Here is a 22,078-nt window from a genome sequence, read left to right as displayed (position 1 = left end):
GATTGTACAGATGCAAAGGTGCTTGGTGAGAGGGCCTAAAGTTGAGCCCAATCTCCAATCTCCAACCCGCCCTGTCCCAGAAGACCTTAGCAGGTATAAGGAACACTTATAATTAGTCCACTCAGAATAGGTACCTCTTTGTAATCAGTCAGCCTAGAGGAAGGACCTTCTTCTTATCAGCACAGAGTTGCACATCTGCATACCGAAGACTTTGCAATGGAGTGATATGCACAAAAACATAATTTTGGATCTGATGGGTTCAGACAACAGAGTTTTAAATGGAATCGCTCCAAGTTTGATGAGAACCCAGAAAACTATTTTTGGTAGCTTGGGTACAACGAGTGAGCCATAAAGGCCAAAGGATGGTCTTAACAATACTTGAAGGCAGTGGTTCTCAACTGGGGTCAAATTTACCTCCTGGGGGATATTTGGCAATGTCTGCAAACATTTTTGATTGTCAAGAGGAGGGAGGAGCAAGGTGCTACTGGCATCTAGTGTGTTGAGGCCAGGAATGCTGCTAAATATCCTACAAATACACAAGATAGCCTCCATTTAAAATCGTATCCATTCCAAAGGTCAACAATGCTAGGTGAGAAACTCTGCCTTAAAAGTTACTACTTTCTTAGAAGAGGAAACTCCTAATATCTAATTTTATGTTTAGAGTCATGAGCCTGTCTTCCCAGGACCTGATGTTAGGGACACCTTGTTCATAGTGTACATATGATTTTCTAATTCCAGTTAATTATAGTGCCTTACAATGTTCATAAGGCAGAGGATTATTTTATTTGAAGGTTATCACTTTCACTTGCGTAAAAACAGAAATCTGCAGTTTGAATATAAAGTCCTGATTTTTGGTCTCAAATCTCTTTATACTTTCCAATTCCAAATCCAAGTTCTCCCGGAAACTGCGATGAGATATAGGGAGGCCAAAATCTCATATTCATAACTAGAGATATTGCGTTCCACGCGACTGAAAAAACATGAACTTCTGAACCTTGCATGGCCCCCTAAGGAAGCATTAAATTCTGCTGCTATTCTTAAGAGTCCCTGCGTGCCCTGTCGGTTTTAAGATTACTGCTGCCATCCTCGAGGAGGACGGCGTGCCCCTGCAAAAGGCCAACAGGTACGCGTCCCAGCAGATTTCAGCCGGCAGCCCTGTGTCCCCAAGCTCAACCTTAAAGCGCCCGAGAACGCCGCTCTTTCGAAGGTGGGCGGAGCGGGGTGGAAGCTGGCCACAAACCTCCCCTGGGGACTAGCGCCCCGGGGCAGCCAAGGCAGCCGAAGCGGCGGCGAGGGACCCAGGCTCCCCGCGGCCCGACGGACGGCGGTGGGGGCGGCGCGCCGCCCGGAAGGTTGGAGGGGGCGGTCCGGGCGGCGGGCGCAGGCGCTGGCTCGCGCGCGCTTCCCGGCCCCACCGCCCAGCCCTCCGTGGCGGCCCGCCCTCGGCCCGGGCGGGGGAGGACGCGCGGGCGGCGATCGCCGGGACCCGCCCCTTCGCCGGCCCAGCGAGCGGGCGGCGGGCGGCGGGCGGCGGGCGGCGGGCGGCGCGGGGAGGCGGGGCGCGGCGGGCGGCCGTGTGTGCGCCTCCGCGGCCTCGGAGCTCGCAGACGCTCGGGGGAACATGGCGGCGGCGGAGCCGGCGGTCCCGGCGCTCCCCGGCAGCGGCGGCGGGGGCGCGGCGGCGCCGTCGGGCACGGTCCCCGTGCTCTTCTGCTTCTCGGTCTTCGCGCGGCCCTCGTCCGTGCCGCACGGCGCGGGCTACGAGCTGCTCATTCAGAAGTTCCTCAGCCTGTACGGCGACCAGATCGACATGCACCGCAAATTCGTCGTGCAGCTCTTCGCGGAGGAGTGGGGCCAGTACGTGGACCTGCCCAAGGGCTTCGCGGTGAGCGAGCGCTGCAAAGTGCGCCTCGTGCCACTGCAGATCCAGGTGGGTCCCGCGGGAGGGCCGCGCGCCCCGCCGCCGCTCCCAGTCCCCGCGCGTCCCGGTCCCCGCCGCGCTCCTCAGGTGCCCCGCGCCGCCTGGGCTCCGGGCCCTGCGCGCCTCGCCGACTCGGAAGGGCTGCGCCGCTGTCGCGAGCCGCGGGGACGGCGCCACGAAGGTTCCTGTCCAAAGGTGACGGTCACCAGCTGTCCTCGGCCGAGGCTGGGGCGTGGGCCGCCCAGGTGGTTTGGGCGCGCGCGGACGCCCCCACGCGGGTGGTCCTCAGCTGCCCGCATCCGCTTTGTGTGCCGGGAGCAGGGCTCAGCCTCCTGCGTAACCAGAGGGCTGTTGCAGTAGTAGCTGTGTGTTTCCTTGGGGGGGATGCAGGATGGGGGAGAAGAGATTGTGGGGAGTAATGGCCCTAGGGTTTGTTCCGCAGAGTTGTGTTTAGCACTTGCGGAAACACAAACTTCAGGAGTCAGACCCTGTCCCCCATCTCTTCCCTGGCTTTCAGTTCTTTGAGCTTAACAGCTTCCACCAGCCTTAAGTGAAATAACCATTTGCTTAGCCTCTTCCTTGTAACTATCAACTGAATCTGTTGATTACATATACGTCGCCTACATTGAAAAAGTCATTTGACTCCAGGACCGCAATACCTTTTTAAATATCCAACTTTAGCTAGACCATGATTTCCTGGTCTAGCTGGCTGAGAAAGTTGTTTTTCTTGGGCATTATTTTATAGCTCTTTAATGTGTTTTAGAAAGCTGTGCTCTAATACTACGCGGGTCAGTCTCCTGTCCTCTTTTTACGCTCAGAGAATTCACTGGAGGATCTATGTTTTTGAAAAGAAAAGAATATATGGTATATTTTACGTACTACACCATCAACATTTTTTCTTTAGTTGAGAAACTAATAAGCCATTTTTTCGGAAGACCAAACTGAAATGGGGCGTTCGGGGTTAGAAGACATTTTAATATTCAAGCGTCATTTTCTGAGGATTATTCTTTAGTTTGTTTTTTTTTTCCAGCTGTAGTCGGCTGCGGAATCGGTCTTGTTTCCTATCACCCCAGCACCCATGCCAGAAGCTTCCAAAGCAGGTACTTTAACCTGGATAAAGTTCCTGTGTTCAGAGGACAAAGGCTATGAGCTGCCACTGTCTGCCCCTGGGGAGTCTAAAGGGAGGCAGATGGCCTCTGATACCCTAGAATTTGTGCTGCTGTGCATACGGAGAATGTAGAGAATTGTAGTTCCTAGGTGTTTACTACTCCCCATTTTTATGTCTTCCAAGAGTTTTCATGTCTGACACCTCTCTGCAGCCTTCCTTGTCAGTTTGTTTTGATTATTGCTGCCAAAATACCCCAAAGGAGGATGCACCTTTGGCCAATCCATTAATAAAGGCGAGAATCCAAATACTAACTGAGGCGGCCTGGAGCTGTGCTGAGGATGCAGACTTTGTGATGCCTTTCCTGTGGTGGTTGGGAGGGTGCGTGGGCTGTTACCTAAGAAGATGTTATGCCAAGGGAGTGCCCCCCACGTCTGTAAGGTTTTTTTCTCCCAAGATAAAATTTTTTATTTTGAAAACTTCAAAGCCTGGGTCTGACAACTCTATTTAATTAAACATTCTGGAAATTAATAATGTATATGTGAAAACCTGAAATGTCTTGTACATTCTTAAAAGGCATTATATAATTCAAGTCACTTGTGGCCTTGGAAATATTTTCCTTGGTAGAGGAGATAACATGTAATTCATTTTTCATTGTGATGTTTAATAATTATAACAACAGCACTACTCTGTCCATCCTTTTAAAAAATGTTATTTTTTTCTGACTAAATAGTCCAAGAGTTCTTATAATATTCTGTTATGTAACACTTCATATATTTTAAAGTATTTTAAAATATTTTTTTCTTTTGTATCTCATTTTAGTAATCATAATACTTTGACTTTTTTACCCAGGTGCCCCCAGCTTAAAAATAGGTAACGTGAAGGGACATACACACCCCCTATATATATCCATATACCTATTCTGATACCTATTTATATCTGTATGAGAAGAGCTCTCTCTATATATACGTGCAAACACATCCATGTGTCTATACTCTCACAAGAGAGAGGGAAGATATTTTTTTTCATGTCCATTTTACTTTGTGTTTTGGAGCCCAGCTGTGTAATCCTTGAGACATGGACATTGTATGGCTAGATGAAACCATAGAGTTTATTTCACAAACATTTGAGCGGCGGCTGTAAGTGCCTGACTCAGTGAATGCAAATATGTTTAAGACCCAATTCTTGTTCCTTACCTAAGAATCTAACTCTTTCATTTTGCAGAACAGAACATATAGGAAATTGCCTAAGGTTCTGGGGTAATGGTGGAGGTGGGAAAACGCATGAAGGTCCTCGCTTATAGCTGAGCATAGCAGTTACGTTTTGTTTTCATGCTTAATGAAAATATCAAGCAGAATGGAAAACAAGCCACAAACTTGAGCTTGTAATATCATTTGTTTTGATGCTGTTCATTGTTCTTTGTAATAGATGCCTGTAACTTAAGAAGACTCAAGGTGGCCCATCAATGATGCCCTGCTGCTGGGGATGGTAGGCCCTGTCTCCCAGAGGCAGGGGCAAAGAGCATAAATTTGGCCACATGTAGTCAGTCCACTGCTTAAATAATGTGACTTGTTATTTCTCCAAATTTAGGATTTAGAGCCTCTGCGGCCCTGGCTCACATATGTATTCTAGAATGTATTCTTAATTTACTTAGGGGTCTGAGTTTGCTTTCATGCTTGTTCTGACTGTTATTGCTGGTGACCTTGTAAAACACAGTGGTTGCTTGTGCCGCACTGTACCCGTGATTGGTTAGCGGTTCTATGGGGACTGATTGTTAAAACCCCCTATTGCCAGTGTTATGCTGTGGTAACTTGTTAGTGTCTTCTTTTCTGAAATACTCTGTCAACGTGACTGTGAGTGTCCCTTGATAGCTCAGGTAGCTGAAGACAGCTCATGTTTCAAGCATGGTTTATGTGTCTTCAGCTTTGTCACAATGCTTGAAGTCTGACAGTATTGAGATGCAGGGGAAGAAATGTAAATGAGAGGATTATACAGTGGGAATTTAGGTCATTTTTATGACTTACAAGTTTTAATTTTTCAAAAGGTATTCCCAAGTTTTAACTAGTGGAGACATTTAACCCTGGAAACTCGCCTAAATTTGATATCATACCATCACTAGTGTACTTTCCAGCTTGTCACCAGGGAAGGCGGGGCCTAAATAGAAGAGAGGATGAAATGGACATTGGGAGAAGAAGGACGCCAGAAGAGGATTTGGCTTCTGTGACGGAGGAGGGAGGGCTCTGGCGGCTTCGCGTGGGCAGAAGATAAGGGCTTCCCTGGGAAGGCTGTTTTGACCTTTTCCTGAGATGGTTGCTTGGGGAAGGATTCGGCTCCAGCTTTCACTTTCTTGGAAGTTTATTACTTCTCTTATTATTTTAAACAGGGGCATGGACATTTTATAGCTAGAAGAGACCTAGAGTTCATGGTGGGAATGGAGGGGAGGCATGGTTTGGAACGAAGAGGGAAAAGACTCCGTTCCCCCTTGGGCTTGTTCCCCCTTGGTTTGAAGGTGGTGATTTTTGATTACGGAACCTTTCCCATGTGAGCGTGGAGGAGGAGCCGGTGGGTGCGCTGATGCTCAGAAACTGAGCAGAGAAGCAGGAAGGACATACGTTTGGGAGGCAGGCAGTGTCAGGGGCACTGAGAAACAGCTGGATCCTGAGGGTGTGGCATTGTCTCCACCCTGCTGGTTTGATGGGGTTGTGTATCGCTTTTTAAAAAATTGAACATTCCAGATTACTGCCCAAAGCAGTGTAAAGTTTTTGCCCCTTGTGGATACATTAGAGGCTACCTGTGAATAAACTGCATTTGAGAGTGGGCGCTGTGATCTGCGTTTGGAAAGTTTTGTTTTTCATTTAGTTAGTCAAGAGGAATCCATTGTAGATTCAAATGTCACTCTCTTCCTGGGATCTGGCCAGCTTCAGTTGCACCTCAGTCTAAGCTGTACCTTAAGAAATCCCTCAGTCCTCAGCTCTGAGGTGGGTGGAGACAGCTGGTGTCCCTTGGGGAGTTAGAAAGCTCACACTTTAACTGATAAGCTAGAGTTGTAATATTGATGCCAGTGACATTAGTGCTCTCTATAGGTGACTATATTTGTAAAAATAAGAGCGAAATAAATATTCTTTCGCAGCCTAAATTAAAAAGCCCAGAACCTGTTTTCCAGGAACAGATCATTTAATCATTTAATGGTAAATCTTTTGGTGACATCTGGAAATCTACTTTATGAAGCATTTTCTTAATTCTGCAGACTATGTTAACGTAGCAAGTTAGGCAATATTAGTATTTCTGTATATATATTTACTGATTTAAGGGATCTTAGTGGCAAATGGTATTTTAGCTTCATTACAGAAAAAGTTTTTTAACATGTTCTGAACTTTAGAGTGTAGTGTGTGTTTCCTCTGTGAAGGATATCCCAGTGCAGTTATTGATTGCTTACATGAAGCTCATTTAATCCTTAAAACAGCCCTATGAGGGAGATACTATTGTTCTTGCTTTGTTACAGATTAAGAAACTGCTGTTGGAGATGTCAATGATTTGCCTCATTTCGTGTAACTGAAATTAGTAAAATGGAGGTTTGGACTCAGATTCTAACACCCACGGGCTGTGGTGTGTAGGGAGCCACATCACAGACCGCTATTTTAAATGAGTCCGGATTGGAGCAAGGCCTTACAAAGCTGTGGTAATCAGTAATCAGATTTCCTTGGAAATACTTCTCAGCGAAATAATGATACCCCGTATCCCCTCTGGCTTCTCTCCCAAGCAGATCATGCCTATTTTGTGACTATAATAGACCACTAAAATTTTGAAAACAGCACACTTACAATTCCAAACTTTAATCATTCCTATAAAGATTTTCAGTTTACTCACTGTAGTAGTTTACTAGGGGGCTGCTATAACAAAGAACCACAAACCAAGAGGCTTATACAACAGAAATTTATTTTCTCCCAGTTCCTGAGGCTAGAGATAAGAGTTGGTTCCCTCTGAGGGCTGTGAAGGAGAATCTGTTCCATGCCTCTCTCCTCGCGTTTGCTGGTTTGCTGGCAATCTTTGGATTTCTTGGCTGATAGATACATCACCCTGACCTTTGCCTTCATGCTCACAGGCCTTCTGTGTGTCCATTTTTCTCCTTTTTTGAGGACACCAGTCATGTTGGATTAGGCAACCACCCTACTCCAGTATGACCTCATCTTAACTCATATTTTCAATGAGACTCTTTCTAAATAAGGCTACTTTCTGAGGTACCAGGGGTTAGGAATTCAATATATGAATTTTTGGGGACACAGTTTAACATAAACACTCACCGTGCATTACTTTTATGGAGAGAACAGAACTGGTGCCGCGTGTATCACTGGGGAAGGCCAGCCACCCTGGGTGTGCCTGTCCTGAGTAACCAGGATGAGCAAGGGAGGGGCAGGTTCCTTGCAGGTCCAGCAGCCCTTGTTAGAAAATGGTCAGAGCACATTTGCTGGTGAAGGAGGGTAAAGACTGTCATGATAATGGTAATAATGGCACTTGGGGATGAAAAGTCTTTTGAATATGAAATCTAAGGTCAAATCCCAGCTATAACAATTCTTAAGAAAGCGGACAAAAAACATACCTGAAATTGATCTCTTGAGCTCTTGCTTGAGGAGGAAGCCACTGGCATTGATCAACTTTTTGTACTTAAATATGTGTACTGAAATATCTATTATTTATGTATGTGTGTATGTGTTGGGATATATATATAGATATATGAAAGTGTATATTTACACACATACATTTTTTACGTCATTTCCTCCTGCCTACTGAATATGCGTTGATCTGTAGTTGCTACACTTTTACTTGCAATTGAATTTGGTCAAGTCCACTTTTAACTTGCAGTCATGCAGTTCCAACATGTAAATGTTTGACTTTGAGCAACATTTTTAGTTATCTGCAAGGTTTTGGTTTAAGAGAAATTCATGAGTCAAAGTAAGAAGTCCCTGAGTTATAGAGTCAGAGTGTAATTTAAAACAGCTTATTGGAATTCATGTGGATTTTGGGTAGGTGGGTGGGGTTGGTTGGACATGGTTCGAATTTTTCAAGGTTGGTTTTATTCTTGTGGCCTCAAAGCCTCCTTTCTGGCTGGTAAGGTATGGACATTACTCATAAAATAGCATCTTTTCCCCTGATTATCACAGCATAGGGAGACCATTTTTTTTAATAAACTTTTTATTTTAGAATAGTGTTAGATTTACAGCAAAGGTGCAAAGATAGCACAGAGAGTTCCTGTACCTCTGTACCTAGTATCCCTTCTTGTTAACATCTTACATTCCTGTGGCATGTTTGTCACAACTAAGGAACCAACGTTGGTGCATTGCTGTTAACTGAGCTCCACACTGTATTCATATTTCACTAGTTTTTCCCAAATGCCTTTTTTCTGTTCCAGGATCCAGTCCAGGATACTAATTACATTTAGTTGTCATGTCTCCTGAGGCTCCTCTGGGCCATGATAGTTTCTCAGACTTTCATTGTTTTTGATGACCTTGACAGTTTTAAGGAATACTGGTCAAATACATTGGTAGAATGTCCCTCAGTGTTGGTTCATCTGATGTTTTTCTCATGCTTAGCCTGGGGTTGTCAGATTTGGAGAGAAAGGTCATGACGGTCATTCTCATCACGTTACGTCAGGGCTACACACCATCGGCGTGAGGTTATTGATTATCTTCATCTCGATCACCTGGCTGAGGCAGCGTTTGCCAGGTTTCTCCACTGTGTAGTTACCGCCCCTCCTCTGTACTCTACTCTGAGGAAGCAAATCATTAAGTGCAGGCCACGTTGGGAGTTTAACTCCTTGAGAGGGGAATATCTAGGTATTTTTGATTCACCAAGTTATAACCAGTCATCTCTTCATACCTTGCCACCTTATCTCCATGGTTTCTGTCTTTGTTTACTGAAGGTTTATAGATGATGAATTCCTAGGCTGGAAAGGTTTTGCAGGCTAGTGAAGATTTCAGGGCTGCATTTTCTGACCTCAGTCTGCATCTAATATGACATAAATCCGATGTGGTCCCCTGCCCAGAACAAGATACCTCACAGCTGAAATGAGGTACAGGGAAGCACCAGAAAACGGGGACCCCAGGATACCACAACTCTGAACATTGAGGATTCTGGTTAGGTAAGGTTTTTATTCCTTTAAGTAGCCCAATTTTGACCATTTTATATTATACCCCTGAAGTGTTATATAATATACATTTTCTCAATGAGTGGGTTCAAATGATGTTGTCCTAACTTTTGCTATATACAGCTGGTTATTCCTTCGCTAGAGGTCTAGACTGTAGAACTAGTTGAGTTTTGATCTGCTTTTATTGTATTGTGAAACTTTTCTCTGTCAGCTCTCATTTCTTCAGTGCTGGCAGTTTGCCTGTCTCCAGCAGTTTCCTTACTGATTTGCGGTCTGTAACCTTCTGTGACTTTAGAATCCGGACAACTGAAGTTGGGAACGTATACAGAGGTGGTCACTACAGGCTGAGGTGAGCGCGAGAGCTGGAGGTGTAAGCAGGTATAAGCTGTGGGATGTTAGCGCCTGGCCATGCAGTACACTTACACAACTGCCCAGGAGTTTTCTTTTGCCTGCTTGCTGGTTTTCACCTGTTGTGGAATGTGAGCTTGGCTGAGTTACATTACTGTCGTTTGAAACAGGCCAGTTAGAGGTCAGCTGCTTTTCATAGTGTGCCCTAAACACATTGTGGATGACCAGTGCGGTTCAAAGTAATAAAGATAAAATACACAGATTCTGAGCCTTTTGAGCCAAGATTTAATGTTTACTGAGAATGTAAAATATGCAAATAGTGATTGGTTTTTAAAATAGTACCCTGAGTACTTATATACACATCATACTCACTGCTTTTGAAAATGACCAAAATCGAGGCATAATACTTATATCAAAAATTTAAGTAAGGAAACAGCCAAAGATAGCATGTATAATTTAAGATGCCTGAATATTTATTTTAATCATACTTTATTAGCAGAATAGGGAAACCCCATACTTGGTGCTGGAATTACAGGTGGCACCCATTCTGACATGAACTTGGTGTTGGATGGCCTGTGGTAAATCAGTGCACATCTGCAGAGGTAGCACCAGAGAGACATTAAAGTGCCAGAGTCCCTCAGATCAGGACAGATAAATAAAGTGCAAACTGATTAGAACGCTCCTGTTATTAAGGATAAACGATTCCTTTTAGTGATTCACTTAATTCCTGTAGTAATTGTTTCCTGAGAGTATGCTGTGTGCAGAGGGACTAAGGCAGAGCCTAGGGCCAGGCTGGTGGCGAACCACCACCATGTAATCATGACACAGCTTCCCCCAGAAAATTATTAATAATGATTGTCCATGGGTGGTTTTATAGAGAACAAAAATGGGGTAATTAGAGGGGAGGTTAAGGGGTGGCTCGTAAGAGTAGTGGTATGGGTTCATTCAGGACCAGACTGCGTCCTTTAGCGATCTCTGTAATTTCAGAAGGTAGAGAGAAAAGCACCATGGACTTTTAAGAATCCAGTGAGATTAAATTCTTGTATTCAACAGTGATTTTCACTTTTTTGATATATCCATATTGGGCCCAAGTCATTAGAGTAGACCAACTACAGCAATTAATGTAAAGCTTGGTAACCTCTGATACCTAATTTTCGTCTTAATTCATTGGCTTTCCTGAGTGTGATAATTATGTTTAAGAATGCAGATGTCAGGCTGGCCCGGTAGCACAGCAGTTAAGTTTGCACATTCTGCTTTGGCGGCCCAGGGTTTGCCGGTTCAGGTCCTGGGTGTGGACCTACGCATCGCTTGTCGAGCCATGCTGTGGCAGGCGTCTCACATGTAAGGTAGAGGAAGATGGGTACGGATGTTAGCTCAGTGCCAGTCTTCCTCAGCAAACAGAGGAGGATTTGTGGTGGATGTTAGCTCAGGGCTAATCTCCCCCCCTCCCCGCCAAAAAAGAATGCAGATGTCAAATTCGTGTCTGTCCTTTTAACAGTGCTGATGTGGTTGACATCATTTCGTTGCAGTTTTTGAGCTCTAAGAGTTATTCTTAAGAGCATCTTAATAGTTCTGTCTTGATAGCTGTAATTCTGGATTTGTTTCTGTGTTTTAAGTTTTGTGTTCCATAGTCTCTGCTACAGATTATTTTTAATTTTACTCTTTGTTCTTGTAAGCAATGCCATCATCAAATGTGTTTTTTACTATTGTAGCATATTTTTCTGATCATAAAAGTAATGTACATTTTTAAATAACGTTTGAGAAATGTTTTTAAATAGTATTTGGGAAATATAAGAGAAGTATAAAGAAAAAATATTACCAACATCCCTAACTGTATAATTGCTTGTAAATATTTTCATATATTTGCTTCTTTTTTATTCATATTCTTACATTATTGAAATACTATGGAACTGTGCTTTATTTTTAAAATTAACATTAGATTATGAGAATTTCTTCTTAGATGGTACAAATTCTTTGAAAACATATACCCATCTTTTAATTGGCTAAAAAATGTTTTGTCATATGTATATGTTAAAATTCGTGAAGTCATTTCTGTATTGTTGGTCTTTGGTTTATTTCTAATTTTTATTATGAAAGCAATTCAATGAACATCTTCATGAATAATTTCTTTGTTCTGTAATTCAGATCATTTCTTTTGGGTCATGGTTGTAGAAATTGACTTACTGAGTCAAATAGTAGGGACATTTTTCTTCCTTTATTGACCTCCACTGGAAATAAATGTCCTTGTATAACAAGTGCTAAATCATTTTTTTTTCTTTTTTTTTCTCAGCTCACTACCCTGGGAAATCTTACACCTTCAAGCACTGTGTTTTTCTGCTGTGATATGCAGGAAAGATTCAGACCAGCCATTAAGTATTTTGGGGATATTATTAGTGTTGGACAAAGATTGGTATGCTTTTTATTTATTTTTTCCAATTTGCTGAAGCATGATACCTTCATATCTACACACATATGTGCATTACTAATTGTGTTTGTTTGGGGTTTTTTTTTCAGTTACAAGGGGCCCGCATTTTAGGAATTCCAGTTATCGTAACAGAACAGTACCCTAAAGGTCTTGGAAGCACTGTTCAAGAAATTGATTTAACGGGTGTAAAACTGGTACTTCCAAAGACCAAGTTTTCAATGGTATTACCAGAAGTAGAAGCAGCCTTGGCAGAGATTCCTGGAGTCAGGAGTGTTGTGTTATTTGGAGTCGAAGTAAGTACCTGTTGTTATATTTTGGACACAATATTATTTGCAGAAAACTTGATATTGTCAGAATGCAATTTTGTGTGTAGAATACCATGAAGGTGGTAATAATGATGAAAAATGGCTGCAATTTATTAAGGTTTGACTATTTGTATGGCACTGCTCTAAACACTTTATTAATTCCTTAAACCCTCACAGCAACCTACGAGCTAAGTACTGTTGGTCTTCCCATATTATAGAGGAGGAAACTAAAACACAGAGATGCTGTGTCACTTGCCCAGAGTCATTCAGCTTGTTAAGGGATGGAGCTGGATTTGACTCCCAGTTGGTTGATTCTTGGGCCTTTGTTTTAAACCCTATCGTTGGAACACAGTTTCACTAAAGGCATTATTTTCATTTGTGTGTTGGAAGATTTCACCTAGGTCATATTTTTGTGCTAGAGAAACCTTGGAAGTCATGAGTTCATTGTCCTTCACATTTGCATCATGCACATATTCTTTTAAAGGAAAACAATACTCATGGATTCCTGATGCTGATTTAAATTGTTTTTTGTTTGATTTGTCTTTTTGGATGTGTATAAACAGTATAACTATTCATAGCTTTTAAACAACTATTGAACTAAAATTTTAAAATTCTGAAAAAACTGAAGACAATGAAATCCATATAATATTAATTTAATATCTATGATGTTTTCATAGTAGGTTTTATAGTAGTTTTAGTAGTAAAAAGATATAACCTTAGGTTTAGATGCACATGAAATATTTTTGTATTTTGACTTCAATAATGGCAATATAGAGGAAGCCTGTTTGTATAAATATGTCATACCAAACGCTGTTGCTGACTTTTGCGCTTTTTTTGCTCATTCATCATTATTAGACCTCATGACTAATCAAAATCGTCTTTGAGCAGTCCTCCAGAGCTAATGCTAATGAGATGTGGGTTGATAATTCTCCAGAGCTCTCTTATCATATGAAGATAAGGTTGGCGTTGTGGCATTATTGAAATCTGCTTTCATTGGTTGCATAATACAGTTATTGTTGGAGCACATTTTTGCTCTATTTCTCTGCTAATGAGTTACAAGTTAGTCCTTACAAAGATGGAAGCTATATAATAAATTTGCTGGTGATTGTATACTGGGTGTTTTTTGCCCGTGTCACAAGTTATTTTTAACTTGGCCTACCTTGACTTCTCGTGACTCTGTTTTCCCACGACTTTCTCAGTCTGCAATACTGCAGACTCATTCGTTGTGTTAGGCACTTGACTCAACTGCAAATGGCGTCACAGCTGAGTGGTGGTAGTCAGCCATGTGAGGGTTATCCAGATGGTATAGATGAAAATCTCCCAAAAAATTCTCACACAGCTCTAAGAATATGTTCAGAGTTCCTAGTGTAAGGGACATTGATGTTAATCCAATTCCTGGCTTTACAGAGAAGAAACCAAAGGCAAAGATGCTGTTTATGCTCAAGATCACCTGGCTAGAGGCAAAACTCAATGGAGGCCAAGGTCGTTAGACCTGTAGTGCTCATTCTGCTTTATCATGTTGCGCATTGGTAGAATACTTCTGGTTTGCCATGTTCTCACATATGATTTTTAACTTCCCTACTAGACTCATGTGTGCATCCAACAAACTGCTCTGGAGCTCGTTGGCCGAGGTATCGAGGTTCATATTGTCGCCGACGCCACCTCATCGAGAAGCATGATGGACAGGATGTTTGCTCTTGAGGTAATCGTCGTGCTTCGAAATAAATCATTTATCAGATTTTCCAGATAAATTTGAAGAATATTAAATATTTAACAGCAATGAAAAATTTACCTCTTAAATTTGAACTTAATCTGACAATAGCAGACTCATTGATTTCGAGTCTTGATGTGCGCTGACGTTTGAGGTCTCATCGCCATGTCCTATTTTATATTTTCTGTCTCCTTAGATCTAGATTTCTAGTGGTGCCAAAGCTCCTTTACATTTTTGTCCTTTCTGCTGTACTTTTATACATGAACTAAGATGTATGCCAAGAAGCTTAATCTGAACCATTTAGAGATTTGCAAATCAGAAACAGTTCACTTCGGTTTAACTCAGCCAAGATCTGTCCAAAAACTAGGGCATAATGGGCATACTCCTGGTTCAACCTTTTATTGGGTTTCCTTATACTTGAATTTCTGGAAATAGGAGGTGTGTCACTGACACACCTGCAGTGTGTCCTGGCTGGCTGCACTGGAGTGTCAAGATGCACCGTACAGTTGGGGATGCAGTGATTCTTTCCCTGTGTTGCATAACATTAGTCTCACCTAAGCATTTCCTATTCAAGGACTGTTGAAAAGCAAACTACCACACAATTCTTTGAAACATTCACTCCATGTTGTGCATCTCTCTCTCTTTTCTGTTTAATTTTAATTCCTTAATGATTTTAAAGTAATGTCGATGTGGTTTCTGAGTTCTTTAACGGATTATTTTTATTGAGAATGGGAAATACAGGTTTTTTTCAAGACCCTCCAGCATTCCATGCACAAGCTGGCCTATGGACTACTACTTCTCTAGGATTGCTAAATCATCTGTTTAGCCTCGTTTGCCCTAGGGTGGCAAGTGGGGCAAATGAGAAAGAGTAGTCTCCGGAAAGAAAGGAGAAGAGTTAGCGGGGAGGGCTGACGCAGAAGCATGGGGGTCACTGGCAACAGCAGTAGTTTTAAGGCCCTGGTTGGCCATCCCTCTCTGTTATTCCAGAAGCAGTGAGTCCTGTATTGGGATTACAGGTGAAAGTAGTTTTATTTATTCTCTTCATCTATTTTTAAGTCCTTGTGGATTATTTTAGATGTGTCTTTATTATAGCATTTATTACAGAAGATTTTGATTATTGACAATTCTGTCTTCTCACAAGATTTAGAATAAAAGCATGGTTAGCTATTTAGCATCTGAACCTCCTTTGAGAGGTCTGTAATCTCAGTGCTTAGGAGTCCAGACAGCGTGAGGATAATATGAGTTGGGTTGTAGTATTTTGTAAATTTGTATCCTTGGGCAAGTATCCAACATGAATGCCTTGGGTTTCTCATTGGTGAAATGGAAATAATAACCACTGCACGGGAGGATTTTTGTGATAATTAAATGAGATAATGTATTGATAGCACTTAGTATAGTGTCTGACATAGTAAACATTCAAATGTTAGCTGCTGTTTTTATTATATGTTGTTGTCTTCATAAAGGTAGTTTTATCAGAAATATATAAGCATATCACTTCCAAGGCCAGAAAGGAATAGTCCTGAGAAATTCTGAGGAGGACAGGAAAAGAATATTGACTTCACTTAAAGTGTTGAGGTTGAAAGGAGAAAAAGAATCAGGTCAGGTGGTGATGGGGCAGACGTGCCACATTTCAGATTTTTCCTCTTGGTCTTAATTTAATATGGAGGTGATTTAATTTGTCCCTAAATTACTGGGAGAAATGTTAAGTTTTCTCTTTTATTCTATGACTGTGAAAGTTAAATAACAATCTGGCCAGCTCCCCTTCTCTATTCCTTTAGAGTATGACTACTTAAGATCATTCCTGAGACCATCTATTTTGCCTGTTAAGATCATTATACTAATAAGATTTATAGTTAGCATTATTGAAACTTCCGTTCCAGGGTCTGTGGTATATGCTTTATTCAGCAGTTTTTTTGAGCACCTACCATCTGTCAGGCGTTGTGTCTTTCAACTAGTGATTGTAGAGTAAATGCAGAATAGAATAGAATAAAACCCTCCCTCTGAGTTTGATGTCCTTCTGCTTCTAGGGAGTTGATAGTGTTGCTTGGAAGTTTGATGGGTTTAGTCTTTTTATCCCCTGCCCTCTTTGAGGCTGGCATGGCTTTGTGCTCGAGCATCTTTAGGTTTGTGGGTCAGAGCAGCCTCTCCTTTCCTTTGGCCTAGTTGGGCTGCTTTTGCGAGTGTAAGGGAAGAACTTCAGAAGCCCATTAAACCATCTACCTGTGTGCTTTCAACAGCTGGGGTTTAATTGCCCCATTTTAAGCCATGATGACTTGACCCCCACAATCACTGAAGATTGTTGGCCTAGAGTGGACCAGGCTCTGGTCAGCAGAGTATCAGGGAAAGCTTGGCATTTAAATGGGCTTCTTCCAAGGTCATCAGACTTTTTCCTCGACCTGGGCAGTTTTCTGTCCTTCCTGCTTCACTACAGAACTAGAAAGATTAGTGAGAACTGACCTTTGTTGGCACATTAGAGCATATAAAGCACTTTCACAGACATTGAAAGTGTATGATTCAGATTCAGACTGAATCATTGAAAGTGCACTAAAGCAACAGTGAGCAGGATGGAAGGCAGGCAGGGCAGCCAGCTGGTGAGGGCGAGGGCTCCGTCTGAATGACTGGACATTCACACAGCGGAGCTGCAGCTAGGCTTCCATTTATCCCCTGCCCTCCCATCGGAAGCAAGCACACTGTCCTTTAGGATCTCTAACTGTTTTGATGTGATAGCCAGGAGTTGACTGAAAAGGAGCAGGAAGTAGTTTCCAGAAGTCTTTAAACACTCAGAGATAACTCACCCTCTGATATCTGTCCCAAAATAAGGGTGCTAGCAGCTTTGTTTTTTTCTCCTCTTTCCTACATAACTCTCTGCTGATGTTTCATTTCCGGAGAGTTTTGGTCAGCTGCTCTGCACCCTCTTCCGTACTGGTTGTTGAGGTCTGAGCTTGCTTTCTGATAAGTAAGCTATGGCTTACACTCCCTTGTACGTCCTTGGGGACAAAAAGGAAGAGTCCTCCAGCAGGAAGATTGGGCCTGCAGATCTCCAACCATCTGACTTTCACTCCACAGAGATGTCCTGGCTATTCAAGTGACTCCTTCTTTATGAGGAGGAAGTCATCTGAGTCTTTTCCTCTGTTTTACCTAGGAATTGTTTCTTAATCACCTCATCTTCCATGGTTCTTACAGTGGATGCTTCTTGGGATAACAGGTGACCCATTTTTCCCCTAGAGTTTCTGATAACAAATGCATCGAGAGAATCTCTACTCTAGAATTCTCCTCTCTTCTCATCCCCCCTCCCCTCCTCCCCTTGTCTCTGCTTTCTTCCTTTGCCCTCCTCCCTCCCTCTTTCCTCTTCCTCCTTCCTCAGCACTCTCTCTCCTCCCCCTCCTCACCATTTCTGTCCTTAGTTCTTTGTTATGGTTCCACTGGAGCATTTTGGCAAGGACATTTTTGACCTGTCAGTGAAACTTTACACAGCCTTACATTTTATACTCTCGTTTAGTGATTCTAAAAAGTTTATGACAGTGGCAGTGGTGGTGGTTCTGTTATCATCCAGGGGCACATTCTTAAACCTCGTATGAGGCTCTTCTACCAGTCATTTCTAGACAGAGGAACTCTTACTTATGGGAAGGATTCACCTGCTGGATGGCAGATGATTGGAGACAAAAAAGAAATTAAGAATCATTGTTTTAATTCTCCAGTAGTTTTAATGCAATTGAAAACTTTAGTTATGTCAAATTAGATAATAAATTAACAGTGAATAGAAATATTCCAGACAGCTACAATTATATTCATAGCATAGCTAATGGAGCTTTAGAAGTATTCCCCCCCCCATTTTTTTTCCTTAAATAAATAGCTACTCAATGCCAGGTATAAGTATTCATACACATTATGACCTAATACATTATCTCAGTTAAACTATAGAGTGGGAAATATGGATGAAGGTACCTTTTTTATCTCACTAGTAGAAATAGAAATATAAGAGTTTAATGCCTTTAGGAGGAAGCCAAAAGCAGCCCTTAGCTGAGTTAGTGAATGAGTGAAAAACGGAGCTAAATCTGCAGATAGTGTTTAGGAAATAGCAGCAATTCCAGGTGTCCAAATGTTCAGTGATGGCATATAGTGTAGACCACTCCTTTCTCTCTTGTGTCTCATGTTTTACAGTAATTAGCCTTGACTTCCCTCCTGTGCTTGTCAGATATAGACCCTAGTCTTGGCTGCTTGTTTTCTTTGACTTGTTTCTGGTCCATATAACTAACACTGAGAACAATCATCATGGGTTTGTGGTGCGGCCACTTTGGAATCTGTCCCCCTCACTGAATTTGATGGCATGACTAAGGACCATGGTTTTAATGGAAGATGCTGATTATTGTGTCCTGGCATACTTTTTGCTGTTTTCAAACGGTGTTCATTCTCATGCTTACGTCTCGATTTGTCTTTGTCTTTTTTAAAAAAGCGTCTTGCTCGAACTGGGATTATAGTGACCACGAGTGAAGCTGTTCTGTTACAGTTGGTGGCTGATAAAGACCATCCAAAGTTCAAGGAAATACAGAATCTCATTAAGGCGAGTGCTCCGGAGTCGGGTCTGCTTTCCAAAGTATAGGACGTTTGAAGGACTGGAATGCTGCTCACCATCAGATGACAGGACTGTAAGCCCAGACAAGCTCTTGTCTCTACTAGAATTAAAATGTTAGGTCAAAAATTGGCTCCTTTTTTGCGCCTCTTAGTAAAACTTACCAGTTAGACCATTTGGGTACCAGCGTTTAGTTACAGATGTCAAAGGCTTCAGGTGCTGCTTACCTTCGTTTTTTGTTAATGTGCTTTTATTTTATTTATTAAAAAAATTATAACAGAGGTGCCTGTTTTGTCTTTACTGTGTACGCTGATCATAACTTTCAAAAGTGCACACTCTTGTGAAGTTTTAAATTGTGCACTTTAAAGAAAAAGATGTACTGGTAATGGTTTGACTTTTGTATTACTGTAAGATGTGTGTTATAATGTTCATGTTGATTCAGTCCTTCTACTTTACAGGTTGATTGAAATAGGATTATCATATGAGAATTTAAAAACAGGACTGTAGATCATGTTACCCTTTCCCTCACAGGGCAGTCAGCTTCCTTACTGAGCGAGCTGCATTGATCTAACCAGATGAAATTATATGGGATAATTAAACATCTTTCTTGATTACGCTAATTTTCTTATTCTGGTCACTATCACTCATTCTCCTGTTAATGTTCTCTTTTTGTAGCTGAATCTTTTACCTAGAAAACTCATGGGGTCATTGCTTGTTTTAATTTTGTAAACAGATGGGATGGTTTGCAATGCCGTATAATTAGTGGAGGGCTGTTTTAAAATCTTCGAAGTATGATTTTAGCCGAATATCCTTAAAATCATCTTGAATACATCTAATAGGCACAAGATTTAGCAAAAAGATAAAGCTGGATAAAGTGTAGTTTTAAAATGTCCATACTCTTGTTTGATGTTTTCTCCACCTACCCTCCAAATATTGTACTTAATGCAGAAGACATCAGTAATGATTTGGTAGTATTAATTTTGTAGTCATTGCTACCTTTCAATAAATTTATTTTCATTAAACACTTATTGGAGGATTTTAAAACTTTTTTTTTAAATATTATGTGAGGGATGGAACACTGCTGTCTTTTATATTAAAGTAATTAAAGAAAATGTATTATGTGAGTGAAATTATTTTGTCTTCCACAGCATGGCTCTGAGTACTAATCCAGGGATTCTGATATTTATTTAGAGGTATAAAATTTTGACATTTATAATTTTTCAACTCATGGAAATTTTCAAAGGAAAATTCTTTGCAGGAAGAGGCAAATTAATTTTTCTGAAGGACCTTCTTCACTATTTAAAAGCAGTACAAATGTTTGGGTTTTTTTGTCAGTGGTAACAAACAGCAACGTAGCATTCTTTTTGTGGGTGCGTTTAAGTCTTTTTGTTTTGTTTGAGGAAGATCAGCCCTGAGCTAACATCTGCTGCCAATCCTCCTCTTTTTGCTGAGAAAGACTGGCCCTGAGCTAACATCCGTGCCCATCTTCCTCTACTTTATATGTGGGATGCCTGCCACAGCATGGCTTGCCAAGCAGTGACATGTCTGCACCCGGGATCTGAACCAGCGAACCCTGGGCCACTGAAGTGAAACGTGCGAACTTTACCACTACACCACCAGGCTGGCCCCGCATTTTTTTTTCCCGCCAGCAAACTTGTGTGTCAAAAAAGAAGCAAAGAGTCTTCCACATTTTAAAACAGTTTTCAATAAATTTAACCTAGTACTCCTCAAATTTTAATGTGAATGCAGATCACCTGGGGATCTTGTTAAACTGCTGACTCTGGTTCAGTAGGTCTGGGGTAGGGCCTGACATTTTGCATTTTCCAGAAAAGGCCGGTTTCCACCAGTGCTGCTCAGAAGGGACTGCACTTTAGCAGCAAGAATTTAACAACAACTGTTTCCCTCCAGTGCTCCCAGGCCTTCATTTCTCATGAAATACCACCACCACAGTGAAGCCTTTGCACAGCCGAAACCAATTCTGTGACCCTGAATTACAGGCTACCGTAACAAATTACCACAAACTTAGTGTCTTAAAACCCAACAAATTTATCATCTTACAGTTCTGTAGGTTAGAAATCTGAAATGGGTCTCACTGTGCTGAAATCCTTCTTTCCCACTAGATTGTAAGCCCCTTGAAAGTAGGACCTGTGCATTTTCTTTACTCATTCTGGAAACATATTTTGAGAACCTACTAAGTTCTAAACATTGTGCTATGTGCTGGGGATAAAAAGGTGCCCCTAGGAAACTTACGGTTCTGGTACAAAATCAGATATATCACAACCTCTCAGTAAATGTGAATTAAGTTATGTCAAAGGTTCAGGAATGTCAATACAACACAAATTCAGAGTAATGTAATTGTGAATTCTGCCTTCTCCCTTTTTGCAGATCATGCAAAGCAAGGTAACAAGGCCTTATCATTCTAGGAAAACTGAATTGACTTTAATGCATTAGGCTTTCATTTTGGAAGTGTTTATCATTTTGTAGGATAACGCAATTCTTTTCACTGAGGTGAATAAAGAGCTTGAGGACGTGAGCAGGAGAATAGTCCAGTGTGTTGAACTGCGTGGGGCTTAGGAGCAGGGCCAAGACGCTTCGTTTATTGAAATGCTGAAACATCCACAGAAATTTATTCTAAAATTTAATAAAAGTGATAACTTATTCCAAACAGGAAACCAAATACCCTGTAACATCCATCAAATACCACATTTCTCTAATTAGGTGGAATATTTCCCGTTTTTAAAAGGTGATATTTGGGTAAATATGACTTTAGAGCTGGGTGGACCTGTAAAGATCATGATCCCCAAGGTCCATTTCAGCTTAAATTTCTAAAATGCTTTTATTTTGCAAATGCAGCTTGTGAGGCAAAGAGAAATGCCTTTTCTTAAGTTGCACGGGTGGCTAAAGGCACAGCAGGATGAGAACCAGGTTACTTAACACATTGTCCTGTGCTTCCTTACTTAGTTGTTAATGCTAAAGATCATCAGAAGGAAAGGAAGAGGAACAAGAAAAAGGATACGTTTTACAATCTGTAAAACAGTACAACCGTTTCACATTAGCAAAGCTAACATTACATACTCCTGATGCTGATAGCTGTCCCTGGGCCACAATCTTCAATCTAGTCTGCTTTCTTTCCAGATGGTTTTCTCAAAAGCACATTTCCCAACTAATTTTGGAGAATGGCTGATAATATGAAAATTATCATTTTCATGTCAAATAACTATGAAACAATATTCCCACATCATAGATGCTTCCTTAATCCTCCATGGAGCATTCTTGTCACTGTTTAACCCTTGATTAGAAAGATTTTAAAAATCACTAGGGTACCATAATGAGATATATCAATTACTTAGATATGATTGAAATGGATTTTTTTTAATCATTGCAATTGGCTTTTAGAAGTCTTATTTGCATGTTGCTTTTCTCTTTTAAGCCTGAACAGCAGACCATCTTAGCAACAAAGTCTGTTTTGAGAAGAGATTAAAATCCAAAATGGTGGTCAAGTACAATAACCTATTCATTCTTAGTGGAGAGATTTTAATCCTGATTTTCTT

General features: G+C 41.5%; 1 protein-coding gene across 1 annotated transcript; it reads left to right on the top strand.

Annotated features, from left to right (window-relative positions):
- The first annotated feature begins 1,533 nt into the window (after nt 1-1,533).
- On the top strand, nt 1,534-19,555 carry ISOC1 (isochorismatase domain containing 1). Its single transcript, XM_044780694.2, has 5 exons — nt 1,534-1,930; nt 11,807-11,926; nt 12,031-12,234; nt 13,832-13,948; nt 18,411-19,555. Exons 1-5 carry the CDS (start codon nt 1,622-1,624, stop codon nt 18,555-18,557), a joined length of 897 nt encoding a protein of 298 aa, XP_044636629.1. The 5' UTR covers nt 1,534-1,621; the 3' UTR covers nt 18,558-19,555.
- The last annotated feature ends 2,523 nt before the right edge of the window (nt 19,556-22,078 follow it).

Source organism: Equus asinus, chromosome 9 (assembly GCF_041296235.1).
Source record: "Equus asinus isolate D_3611 breed Donkey chromosome 9, EquAss-T2T_v2, whole genome shotgun sequence".
Taxonomy (NCBI): Eukaryota; Metazoa; Chordata; class Mammalia; order Perissodactyla; family Equidae; genus Equus; species Equus asinus.
The sequence above is the reverse complement of the archived record's forward strand: the minus strand, read 5'-3'. Positions and strand labels throughout refer to the sequence as shown.

Bases quoted from the DNA above. Each gene is read 5' to 3' on its own strand.
- ISOC1 (XM_044780694.2), top strand. From the start codon at position 1,622: ATGGCGGCGGCGGAGCCGGCGGTCCCGGCGCTCCCCGGCAGCGGCGGC. The intron at 1,931-11,806 runs GTGGGTCCCGCG...TTTTTTTCTCAG, and splicing joins TCGTGCCACTGCAGATCCAG to CTCACTACCCTGGGAAATCT. The intron at 11,927-12,030 runs GTATGCTTTTTA...TTTTTTTTTCAG, and splicing joins TTAGTGTTGGACAAAGATTG to TTACAAGGGGCCCGCATTTT.